This window comes from Micromys minutus (assembly GCF_963924665.1).
Source record: "Micromys minutus genome assembly, chromosome: 1".
NCBI classification, from domain to species: domain Eukaryota; kingdom Metazoa; phylum Chordata; class Mammalia; order Rodentia; family Muridae; genus Micromys; species Micromys minutus.
Window position 1 is genome coordinate 225,604,310 of NC_137969.1, and position 12,838 is coordinate 225,617,147.

At 44.0% G+C, this 12,838-nt stretch overlaps 1 protein-coding gene across 2 annotated transcripts in view; it reads left to right on the top strand.

Moving 5' to 3' along the window:
- Positions 1 to 11,771, top strand: part of SUSD6 (sushi domain containing 6) — an 84,431-nt gene extending 72,660 nt beyond the window's left edge. For both annotated transcript variants that reach the window (XM_080933040.1, XM_080933041.1), the window contains exons 3-6: positions 268 to 465; positions 2,337 to 2,475; positions 6,000 to 6,427; positions 8,069 to 11,771. In XM_080933040.1, the coding sequence (XP_080789166.1) occupies positions 268 to 465; positions 2,337 to 2,475; positions 6,000 to 6,427; positions 8,069 to 8,094 (791 nt within the window). In that variant the 3' untranslated portion in view covers positions 8,095 to 11,771. The remainder of the gene's footprint in view (positions 1 to 267; positions 466 to 2,336; positions 2,476 to 5,999; positions 6,428 to 8,068) is intronic.
- Positions 11,772 to 12,838: the final 1,067 nt, after the last annotated feature.

The following is a 12,838-nucleotide window of genomic DNA, read 5'->3' on the forward strand; positions in this document are numbered from 1 at the left end:
ATCAGTTGCAAATTACAGCAGGTACAGAACTTTTCTGGAGTCTTTTCTGGAGCCATTGGTTGGTTGGAAGAGAAGTACTGTAGGCAGCTGACTGACCAATTGCTGGTGCATTTCCCTCACTGTCAACCACAACTTGAATTCCATAACTAGTTCAACACGCTTTCCCAAGGACGGGTTTATGTCCCCTCATAATTTGGGACCATGCTACTAAGAGGAGATGCCCATTTGAAAGTCTCATTGTAGTACCATCTCCCTCTGTCTTTGCAGTGTGCCCTCTGCCCCCAGAGCCAGAGAATGGTGGCTACATCTGCCATCCCCGGCCCTGTAAAGACCCCTTGACAGCAGGCAGTGTCATCGAGTACCTGTGTGCAGAAGGCTACATGCTGAAGGGTGACTACAAATACCTGACCTGCAAAAATGGCGAGTGGAGGCCAGCCATGGAGGTTAGCTGTCATCTCAATGAAGGTCAGTATGCAAGTAAAAAGGGGTGCTGCCTGGGTCCTGCTTTTTCCCTAGCTCCTGGGGAGTGGTGCATGCTTTCTCAAGAGCTTTTTTTGGTCTCTAAGCCTTTGTGGTAATTCCATGTCTTTGTTGTATTCATGTTGCATTCCTCTGAACCATTGAGGAACTATGTGTCTTTATTGAGGTATCTGCTTGACCATGTAAAATCCCTTTGATGTCAGGATATCTGTTTGCCTAATCAGGTGCTGATACCCTTAGGCTGTGTTCTGCTAGCACAGTGAGCAGTGAGCACAACTCTAACACATTTTCCAGTGTCTCTTCCATTTCATTTTCCCCCTTGAATAGAAAGTGACAGTTTGGTCATGAAGCTAAATCCCTGCTCTACAGAATCCTTTTTCCTTCCTGCCTTCTCTTGTCTCGCATGACAGGAAAATGCAGGTTTCTAAAGGGACATGTATGTTGTATGGCCATCTCTGTGCTTCATTCACAGTTGGGCTTCAAGACCAGAGCATGCTTAGCTGTAACACTGCAGAGGAGGGTGGGAACTGTAGGCTTAGTTTTTTTTAAATCTATTTTTAATAAGGGTTTTAAAATGTTTTAATATCCTTTTCATCCCATCACCCACCAGAGGTAGTAAAAAGGAAAGGTTAATAGAACAAAGGAGGATGTGGACTTTTAAAAATATTTCTTTGGAGCAAATCTAATCTGCATTGTCAGGACAGTCAACAGTTCAGTTCACACAAATTAGTAGCAACTTTATCTATTCGAAAACACCATTTACAAATCCGCTATGGCAGGACTCATAAACATTTTTATGAATTAGCCACATCAGGTCAATCTAGAAGAAATCACAAGTCTCTGTCAGTTGGCCCAAGTCCACTGAAGTGTCAAGAAACCGCTAGAATATCACTAGAGTTTTGGTGTGTTTCTTTCTATGAATCCATGACAAATGATGACCAATAAAGAGTGGTAAGGTATACCAGTACCACCCAGAGTTGTCAGTGAAAACCAGTGTCAGCAAAGCTCAACTATGACCAGCAAAGAATGGAAAGACAAACCAATAACACAGCGTAGTCCATTGTCTGTTGGGCTATATTTATAATCTTTCCAAACATCTCGTGTTCTCTCAAGCATCTGTTCTAGCAAAACATCATGATGCCTGTTTTTAGGCTGCCTCCCGAAAAACACCACATTTCTGGTTCAGGAAAAACGCCCTTTCATAAGACAGTTTCCAGGAAAATATTATGTGATACAATTGAGTCTCTAAAGAAATCGGAGGGTTGGAGAGATGGCTTAGTGGTTAAGAGCACTGACTGCTCTTCCAGTGGTCCTGAGCTCAAATCCCAGCAACCACATTTTGGCTCATAACCATCTGGGATGAGATCTAATGCCCTCTTCTGATGTGTCTTCGGACAGCTACAGTGTACTTACATAAATAAATAGATTTTTTTAAAAAAGAAGCCAGAAATTTTCACTTCAGGGTTTACAGTGATGGCTGAAGGGCTTAGGACAGGAGCTTATTATTGCCCACTTCCTAATTACCCTGCTACAGGGGGAGAAAACATGGAGGAATGCAAGGTGGTAGAAAGATGTGGCCCTTTTAATGGTTGAAATTCACCAGCCATCTAGTGGTGTTTAGGTACCAGATCAAAGGCTAGAATGAGGAGGGATCTTTTATTCAAGGAACAGGAAAAGGAAATGTTTAGAAACACCATACATGCATAAGGCCACTTTATAAGGTTTTCCTGGAAAGGCCCAGCTGTCAAGTAAATGCTTCTGTATTGTACCATGCAGGGGATATTTGACTGTATCACTTGTAGAATTTATTTTTGTGTTTCTGTGTATCACATGTTTATGATGACTTTCTTTCTTAGACAAAGAACCCCATGCATCACTTGGGGTCCCTGCACTGTCCATAGTGGCTTCCACTGCCAGCTCTGTGGCACTCATTCTTCTCCTCGTGGTGCTGTTTGTACTGCTGCAGCCAAAGCTGAAGTCGTTCCATCATAGCAGGTGAGCACAGTATTAATCAAGTATCCCCATGATGTCAACCTGGGACCAGTTACAAGAAACTACTAACCTATAGCTTCTGTTAGTCTGCATCTTTGGGAAGTGGAGAGGAGGGTACTGCTGTATGTAACTCATGCATGTGCCTGGCACTGTTCTTTTTGGAGCACATGCTTTACTTTGATTCTATTAGGAATCATTTTCTGGAAGCTTCTCAGATAGTTATGATGTATAGTGAAAAATCCAGGACCATGGTACATTGTAAAATTAGAGGAAGTGGGTTTTCTTGCCTGCAGATTCTCCTTTTTCTCTCAGAGATGGGGTGGCAGATGGTGGAGTCCCGATGGGAATGACCCTGAGTATATCTCTGAGAAGAGACTTTTTTCCTAGCCTGCCTTGACTTTCTTTTATGGCTGTTCAACTGTTGGTACTTCATGCCTTTAGTCTAATTCATAGCCCTACATCAGTCATTGTCTTTGTTCTCAGGACTTAACCACATTCTATAAAATGCTCCAGATTTGAAACTTATACATATGAACTACCCTGAAGTGAATTTCTATACAGGAATATGATTTTTCCTTCTTTTTTGTTTGGAAGGAAGAGTAGCAATTTTTAAAAAAGATTTATCTATTAATTTTATGAGTGCTCTGTCTGCATGTACACCAACACACCAGAAGAGGGCATCAGATCCCAGTATAGATGGTTGTGAGCCACCATGTGGTTGCTGGGAATTGAACTCAGGACCTCTGGAAGAACAAACTGTGTTCTTAACTACTAAGCCATGTCGCTAGCCCAGTAGCAATTATTTTTAAAGAGGTATTTTGAAAGGAACTATTTATTTGGGGGGTGGGGGGGAAGAACCATTTCCATGTCAGGTCACACTATTCTAATCTGTTTCCATCTAGGCTAGGCAGTTAATTTCCTCTGTAATCAGTGACTGTTAAAAGAATCAACTGGTTAGTTGATTCTTTTTTGCTTAAGTAGAAAATTGATTGAGTTTGTCTGAGTACCAAATGCATGTACAAGCACTACTTTAAAAAATATATCAGCCAGCTTGTAGTGACACACACCTTTAGTCCCAGCACTCAGGAGGTAGAAACAGGCAAACCTCTTGAGTTCAAGGCCAGCCTGGTCTACAGAGTGAGTTCCAAAAGGGCCAAGGCTACACAGAGAAACACTGTCTTAAAACAAACAAGCAAACAAAGTATGTATTTTAAATTATATTTACTGTTTGTGTGGGTACATGCTAAACCAAGTATACTGTTGGCATCAGAGGACAACATAGGGTGGGTGGGTGGATGGAATAACTTTTTTTTTTCAAAGTTTCCTTTTAATCCAAAAAGCTTTGGGTATTTTAGGGATGTTAAATGCTAATTGTCTTTATTGTATATGTTATTTGAGTTGGGTGATACAGATTGTGTCTGCCAAGTACAGGTAAAGAAATAGTTAACCACTGAGCAATGGTAATATAGGCTGACGTCTGACCACTGTGCCTCTCAGTTTGGAAGATAGATGAAAGAACACAGCCTCATCTATGTAGAGTTTTTTATAAAATTTAACCCAAATTTAGTTATAAGAAAATATAATTACACATATCTAGGTGGTGGGACATTCTTCTTCTAGAAAGCTGACTTGGATACTTTTAAACTGTCAGGGTCAAAGCTGGAGAGATGACCCAGCAATTGAGAGCACTGACTACTTTTCCAGAGGTGCTGGGTTCAATTCCTAGCATGCACATGATGACTCACAGCCATCTCTAACTCCAGTTCCAAGATACCTGGCACCTTATTCTGTCCTCTGGGGTGCTGCACCCATGTGGCACACAGAGCAGCCATACACATAAAATAAATTTAATTATTTTAATATGTCAGTGTATAAAACTGTAGTGGGTATTCTAGATTAAAGGAAATGAAAGGACAGGACAACTAAACACAGAATGTATGTGTCATAGTTTGGGTTACTTGCTGTGACAAAACACTATGACCAAAAGCAAGTTGGAGAAGAAAGGGCTTATACTTCCGTACCTGTCTTAGGGTTCCATTGCTGAGAAGAGACCATGACCAAGGCAACTCTTATAAAAGACAACATTTAATTGGGGCTAGTCTATTATCATCAAGGCAGGAAGCATGACATGCATGCAGGCAAACATAGTGCTGGAGAAGGAGCTAAGAGCTTGATTCATAGGCAACCAGGAGAGACTGGAACTCTTAAGAGGAGGGGCTCAAAGCCTACCCCAACAGTGACACACTTCCTTCAACAAGGCCATACTCAATCCAACAAGGCCACACCTCCTAGTGTGCCACTCTTTGAGCCATTCAATCCACCACAACATCCATAGTTCATCACTGAAAGAGATCAGGACAGAAATTCAAACAGGGCAGGAACCTGGAGACAGGAGCTGATGCAGAGGCCATGGAAGGTTGCTACTTAATGGCTTGCTTAACCTACTTTCTGATAGAACCACCAGCCTAGGGATGACCCTACCTACAATTAGCTGGACATCCCTCATCAATCACTAATTAAGAAAATGCTCTACTAGTTTTCTAAAAATCCAGTCGATGGGGGCATTTTCCCACGTGGAAATCCCTTTTTTTCTATGCCTCTAACTTATGTTAAGGTGACATAAAATTAGCCAGCATGGTATGTTTGATTCTGGATAAAAACAACAGAGCCACAATGGATAAGTTTGCAGACAGTTTGGGAAGTTTGTATTATAGCGCACCATTGTCAAGTTTCCAGAATGCAGCTACATTATAGCTGTATGGGAAAAGAACTGAACTGAGGTTAACACAAATTATGGGATGAGTGTGAAGTATTTAGGCTACAGTTTCTGACCTCAGCAGGAGTATACACCAGTATCACTGCTAGACCATGTAAGTACACTTTACCACATATTCTTTCCTGCATTTGTATTAAGATTCTTTTTTTTTTTAAGGACAGATTTTTCTTATGTAGACCAGATTGTTCTAAAACTCCTACATCTGCCTCTCAAGTACTAGGATTTTTTAAAAAAGCATGTGTCACTAGGCCTAGCAGTATTGGTGTTTTGCCTGCATATATGTCTTTGCATGATATATGTGCCTGTATCTACTGAGGCTAGAAGAACGTATAGGATTCCTTAGAATTGGAGTTACAGGTGGTTGAGCATTGCTGTGTGAGTGCTAGGAATCAAACCATGAGTCCTTTAAAAGAGCAGCCAGCATTCTTAACCACTGCACCATCCTTTCCAACCCCAAGAACAGTCTTTCGAAGTATGTAAAACTGGAATCAACCCCAGGTCTACCCCTTATCAGCTTTTTGACTGCCGAACAGTTACTTAACTCCTCTGGGCCAAGCCTGCATTCTTGGTGAATCCCTAGGTAGAAGGACTCAGGTGAGGATCCAGTGTGCTTAAGTGTTTAAAGAACCTTGTACTTTCTGGCATATAAGAAGTGCTGGGAAATGATGGGGTTTATTGATGCAACATCGTTTATTCAACTGTTACTCAGGTTCTTCTTTGTTTTTGTTTTTTTTTTTCTTTTCTGATCCAGGCGTGAACAGGGGGTTTCTGGGGACCAAGTCTCCATCATGGTGGATGGGGTCCAGGTTGCACTACCTTCATATGAGGAAGCTGTGTATGGAAGTTCTGGTCACTGCATGCCACCGGCTGATCCCAGAGTACAGATTGTTCTGTCCGAAGGGTCTGCACCTAGTGGGAGGAATATGCCAAGGGAGCAGCAGCTGCAAGGCCAGGCGACCTGCTCCTCTGCAGGTGGAGAGGATGAGGCCCCAGGCCATTCTGGGCTGTGTGAAGCCTGGGGTTCCCAGGGTTCAGAGACTGTGATGGTGCACCAGGCAACCACATCTTCCTGGGTGGCCGGCTCAGGGAGCAGCCAGCCAACACACAAAGACACTGCAGATTCAGAGAACAGTGACATACAAAGCCTTTTATCCCTCACTTCAGAGGAGTACACAGATGGTAAGTGGTCTTTGCTAAACACGAATTACTAGCTGTTAGTTAGAATCCTTGCTAGGAGTGAGGAAGCCCTGTGGGCCACTCTAGTAATTGGTGTATTGTTGTGGGGGGGGGCTAATAGTGTTAGCCTACAAAGCAGGACTTGGTCCTCAGAATGCCAGGTAGAGCTTTGGGCTGTTACCTGTGAATTCTGATGGCTCTCAGACTATTCATAGCCATAGGCTCTGCTAAACCAACTGGGTGTAGAACTATTAAAAAGTTTTATGTTCACGAAAGGCTGACAGTAAGGAGACCTTGGGTGGTACTGCTGAGATAACAATAGTCTGCTTATCTTGTAGAGAAGACAGCTGCTTTGTTCTACGAAGAGTATACTGTTGGTTTTCTTTTGCTGTCTATATCACAGTTAAGCTGGACAGTTAAGTGAGTGAGTCCCCATTTTACAGATGGAGAATAGGGGGCCTAATTTTATTTGTCATTTATCCACTGGTAATTGACAGCTGAGATTTAAAACTAAATGACTGACTCTAAGCCAGCATTTTTAACCTTACAGCACCATATTTGCTCCCAGATAACTAGTTGGCTTTGTGTCACACTGACTATAGAGTGCAGTGGCTACTTACTGTTCAGTGCTGGGTGAGGTTTCAGATCTGACTCAAACAGGAAGCACTCTCTCTCTGCTGCATAGAATATCAGTTGGAAAGTCAGTGGGGCCCACACTAGAGAAATAATGGAACCCATAACTGTAGAGCTGCCTGCGGTTATAACACTTCACAGGTTAAGACAGGAGGACCACAGTTGAGGGTAGTTTGGACTGCGTAAACCCCATTTCTCAAAGAAATAAGGCCGGCAAGATGACTCAGCAGAGAAAGGCACTTACTACCATGCCTTATGATCTGAGTTTGATTCCCAGTCCCCACATGGTAGAAGGAGAGAGCTGACTCCCAAAAGGTGTTCTCTTACCTGCAGGTACAAATGTACATCATCATATTTCCTGCAGTGTGTGAATATGTACACACATGTTAAAAGAAATTAATAAGTATATAATGAAGTTTTTAAAAGTAGAGGAACTCATGCCACGATGAGGTATTCAGAAAACAGGACACCTGTGTTAAGACTGATGTCCTAGGATGTCAAGAGCTTGAAACATGGATCTAGCACTTCTCCCCTCTGGTGACATATGAGAACACCAAAACTCACTAGTTTGGTCCAGAGTAATTTGTCCAGGTTTAAACAGATGACAGGTGGCTTAAAAAAAAAAAAAAAAAAAAAAAAAAAGGAGGACTTTGTAGCTTCTTAGAGAGCAGGGTTAGGGTTAGAGAAGAATTGAAAATAACTAGACTAGCAGAAAAGGGAATTGAGGTTATATTGGGAAAACCAAAAGATGTTTGGAAGCCAGGCTTAGCATTGAGATTTTTTTTTTTTTGTTTTTTTTTGTTTTTTTTTGTTTTTTATCGTACATACAGGCATTTGGAGAATGGAAACAGACCAGAAATAAAAAGCAAGAAATTTTGACTAGCTTAGACATGTACAGAAGAATCTTTTATTTCTTTAAATGAGGGCTGTTTGGGGGTCCCTGAGATGGACTTGGAAGTAATACTGAAGACAGCTTTAAGTAACTGCTTACATCCCTCCCTGTCTCTGCAGATATCCCACTGTTGAAAGAAGCATGAGGCCTGCCACTGGCCTCTCTCCTCTCTGCCCGTCCTCTCTCTTCCTGTGGGTTTGAGTACCATGTCCTCTCCAGCTGCCCCACTTGGATGCCTGAGCTGCCACCTGTGTATCTCTGTGTACCTGAGAGCCTACAGGCTATCTCGCTGGATACTCAAGGAAGATTCTCACCATCTGCCCACTGGACAGCTGGAGGACCTGGCTCTTTGCCTGGCCCAGCCTTCCCATCTGTCAGGGACATGTCTGAATGTGCTGGATTGAACCCTCCCTTTCCCTCGGCCTCTGGGTCCCTTCCAGCCAGCTCTTGGTGGCAGCCCCACGCCATGAGGGCCTGAGCACTGCTATGTTTACTTGTGCCTTCCCCCACCCTGTCCAGGTTCCCTGTTGTGCAGGTGGGTTGCTGTCCACAGGCCTTAGTGGCTACTGCCACCTGTACCCAGGGGCTAGGCCTGAGGCTGCAGAAACAGATTGAAGAGTAGTAAGGCACTCAAAGCAGAAGAAGCTCATATTGGGTCCAGAATGTGGGTCCCTGAGCTTTCTCTGTGTGTTGACACTGATGGCATCTTAACTAAGGACAGACGGTTCGGGAAGTCATGCCAAAGCCACCCAGCACTCAGCTGACCAGCTCTGATGCAGGTTCCTGGCTCTTGTGAAAGTTTCCAAGAAGCACCCAGAAGACCTGTGGGAGGGAAGAAGGGTGTCAGATAATGATTGTCTTCCTAATATGCAAGTTCTCACTTCCTGCTTCCAGCACTGGCTACTTTGGCCTTGGTTTCTGTTCCTGGATAAGGGGAAGTTGCATACTGTTTCCTGGACTTCGTCCTAGGTAGCTCTGGCTTCCTTGCAGCCCACAGAATCCTGAGATTTGCTGAGATACCAACAAAAGCTCATCTGGCTTTTGGCAGTCTGGGCAAGTTGCCCATTTTTAGGTTTGTGGTGATGGATAGGAGGCTGAGAGATACAGACCAAGTCCCCGGTGGCTGCAGGCAGCTCCCGCCAGGTCCTGAGGATCCTCCTCACCACGGTCATGTGCCTTAGTAACTATGCCCAGGAAGTGGCCTGCCGTGCTGCTGCTCCTGCTCTGCGCTCTTTCCCTGCCTTTCCACTGTCACTGCTGACAAGCCACTCTTTATCTTCCCTGATAGATAGAGATTGGTGGGTACCCAGAAACCTAAGGTGTAGGTCCTGGCAGTGGGAAAGTGCTGGCCTTGTAGAAATGCTCCAGCCATTTTGCTGGGGCCTCCTATGGCCCTGTACTGAATGCTGACTCAGTCTGGGTAACTGAGCCCCACCAGGCTTCTACCATCCTGAGAAACAGATGTGGCATTAAGAAATGTGTGCTTTTTTTTCTTATCCTCATCCCCTTCCTCCTCATTCTCTTCTTCCTCCTCCTCCTCAAGCCTTGGGGCTGGGAAACTTCAGAACTAATCCTGGACTGCACCTATGATGAGCCTATCTGGGGTGGTAAAAATAATAAAAGCCCAGTGAGTGTACTTATAGTTCCTGACACAACAGGGTTAGCTCCAGGCATCAGTGGCCTCAGAAACGGGGATAACCTGGCCCACTGCGAACTGCCTCCATTCACAATGCACTTTAGTCCCTGTCATGCCTGGTTACCTGCCACCCTCATCTCCACTCAGGGTAAGGACAGTGCCTGCTGCCCCTGCTGGTTACTTCCACACTAACCCAGGAGGCCAGTCTATTGTGCCCAAGGTCCAGTCAGGTATGGTTGGCTGAGGAATGGGCTGGAAAAGGTGCTTAAACTAGATGATTAAAACATACCTAGCAGTTGCTGTCATAGGCTTACCTGGAGATGGTGTCCAGCCTCCTCAGGGGAAAACTGAACAAGGAGCAGGAGTCTTCTGAATGGGCCTTCCTCTTTTGCTTACTGCTCTTATAAAATTTGAATTCTGTTCTAGGAGTTTTTAAATGGAGGATACTTACCTTTTCTGTGTCTTTACTCTGAGCTGTTGCTCTTTTTTGTTTTGGGCTTATTTAGCCTTGTAGGTGACTGGCTTGGGCCTTTGGTAAGAGTCTTCTGGTGCCTCGTTTTTCTCTCAGCATCCATTAGCCTGCTCTGAAGGATAAAGGGCCATCCATGTTCCCCATGTTCTTGTCTGGCTTCTAGAACCTACTGTTGCTGGCATCTGTGACTACGTCCTACATTGTTTCTTTCTTCTAAAGCAATTTCTTACCCATCAGCCATGTGCTGTGGTTTCTGGAGCATCCAGACTTTGTCCATTTCAGAAAGACTGGAGGACTTGATTGCCGTGAAGTGGAGCCTGGCTAGAAACAGGGTCAGTGGCAGGTGGCAGGCTGTTGGGCTCGAAGCTTAGAGCTAGTGAGAAGGAACTATGCGGCCTACTTTACTGGGCTCGCCTCCAGGGGCATCCTGAGACTTGTCCAAAGGAGGCAGTCAGCACCAAAGGACTTTTACACAGGGTTTTTTGGTTTGGGAGATGGTTTTGCTTTTTCATATGGATTCGATGCAGGTTTTATATCCTGGTGACTTGCTGTCACGTTCTCAGTTTTCAAGGGCCAGATGATGAAATAAATAATAGAAAATTCCGTCCTTCCATGCCTTAGATTAACAGGTAGGCTCTATCTGCCCAGTTCTTTGTTTTGTGTGTTTCACTGTTCAAGAACTGAAATAGGCAGAGTCTTGATCACTTTTGTGGGTTTGTTTGTTTTTATAAGGCATTTTGATGTACATTCTACAAGCACTCCATTTGCAAAGAGAACTTAAAGGAATAGTGTCTTCCCCATTCATCTTGCCCTCTTCCCTGCACCCCCAGCTTTACAGTTCTGTAAAGAAGCCAGGCTACAAGACAGACAAAGGTATACTTTTCCTGCTTTGAGAGTGGCCAAGTGGGGATAGATGGCAGTTGGCCTTTTTCCTCCCAGTCCCAACATAGCTCTTGAATCACTTGGCTTCCTGCATAACAATATCTCCTCTGTTACTGAGGAACATTCTAGCATAGGAAATGGAATATGCTGCAAACAATTCTAGATTCTTCCTCCCTTCTCCCTCCTTAAAGAGCAAAGCGGCTAGAAAGGACACACAGCATACCTACTACACAGCTTAATTGCAGGTATGCTTGTGCCTGACAGTACAGCTAGAGCCTCCTCTGTGGGGCCTGCTGGGTTTTCTGCAGCCTTAGAGAATATTTTTCTTGGCATATGTTTAGGCTGAGTGGCGTGGTAGATGGAAAGCCAAAGGTGGCAGCCAAAGTTTTTCTGAGATGTGACTTAATACCCAGTTGAAAACCTAGTAGTTTTGAACAAAGCATCCCCCGCCCACCCTGTCCTCTCCCAGTAGCAGAACTCACTGTGGGGGTGTGGAGTAGAGCACTTGGATTCCATGTAGGGAGAGGAAGTCGCTGAGGGTTGCATGGCTGTATCCACCACACTGGCCTGGCTTCTTAAGGCTGTGCACCACTATGGGATCCTTTGCAGAATGGTACTCATATAATGGTTTAAAACAACACATGCTTAATTGACTGTGCAGGATGTCAACCAATCTGGGTTTGCTTTATTTTATTTTATATATATATTTTTTGGTATCCTGTACATTGCAGTGGGTATGAAGATAGTATTTTAATATTTGTACAAAGTTTAATTTAATTTTAATTGTTCTATGTATATAACTGCATTTCTAAATAATAATAAAAATTCTTATGAAGGCATATGTGAGATGTAGTTCTTTCCAAAAATAGTTTTTACAGAACTCTAGATGATCGAATAGAGTAGGTGTGGGGGATTAAGGCTATATGCATTAGCTTTATGTGTGAGGCTTTATGTTCACTCTCCAGCACCTCCAAAGGATGGGGAGGGGAGAAGCGGCTCAATTGGTGAGAGTTTGCAAGCATGAAGACCTGAGTTCGTATCCCCAGGACCCAGATATGTGTACATGCAGCATAAAAAGGAAGTCCGTAAGCTAGGCAGTGAAAAAAAAGGAAAAAGAAGAGAGAAGTTGCTCCTGAACTTATGGAGACAGTGACTTGGACCACAAGAAGGTCATATGGGGAATGTTTGTACACCCTATGGGCATGGAAATCACCTTGGTAGGTCTCACTTAAGGGTTTTAGCAAGACCTAAAGTTGAAGGGATTAGGAGATGGACTCTGCATTTAAGAATGGATGTAGGGATATAAGACCCTACTGAGCTGGGGGATGACAGTGTGATCTCTAGGAAGACTGTTGGGATAGAGAGAAGTTGGTAAATTCAGAAAGTACTTGTTAGGAACACAGAACAACAGGTGATCAGATGCAGGGGAAAACATCTAAAGGGTACGCAGATCACACTGCTGGCAGTACAGAGGAAAGATGGACGGAAATGCAGGAAGACCAGGAGTGTATTGTATGCCTTTAATGCCACCCTTCAGAAGCAGAGGCCAGCCATGACTGCAGTGAGACCTGCTATTAAAGAGGGGAGGGGTGTGTAGGTCAGTGGAACAACACTTCCCTGGCATCCTTAAAGCCCCCAGAGTTTGAGCACTAGCACCACAAGGCAAAGGGGAAGTATTTAGGGAAGGCAGTGAGGACTGAATTAAAGTAAGGACAACAGGGAGTTGTAGTGATCACAGATCTCTAAGTTTGTGGCCATCCTGGCCTACATAGCAAATTTCAGGCTAGCCAGGGATACATAGTGAAATGCTAAGACAGACGGATGAGAAGTAGATAGGTAGATAGACCAATTAAGTGATAATGGAGGACAGATCACTCAACAGGCACAAGGCAAAGAAAG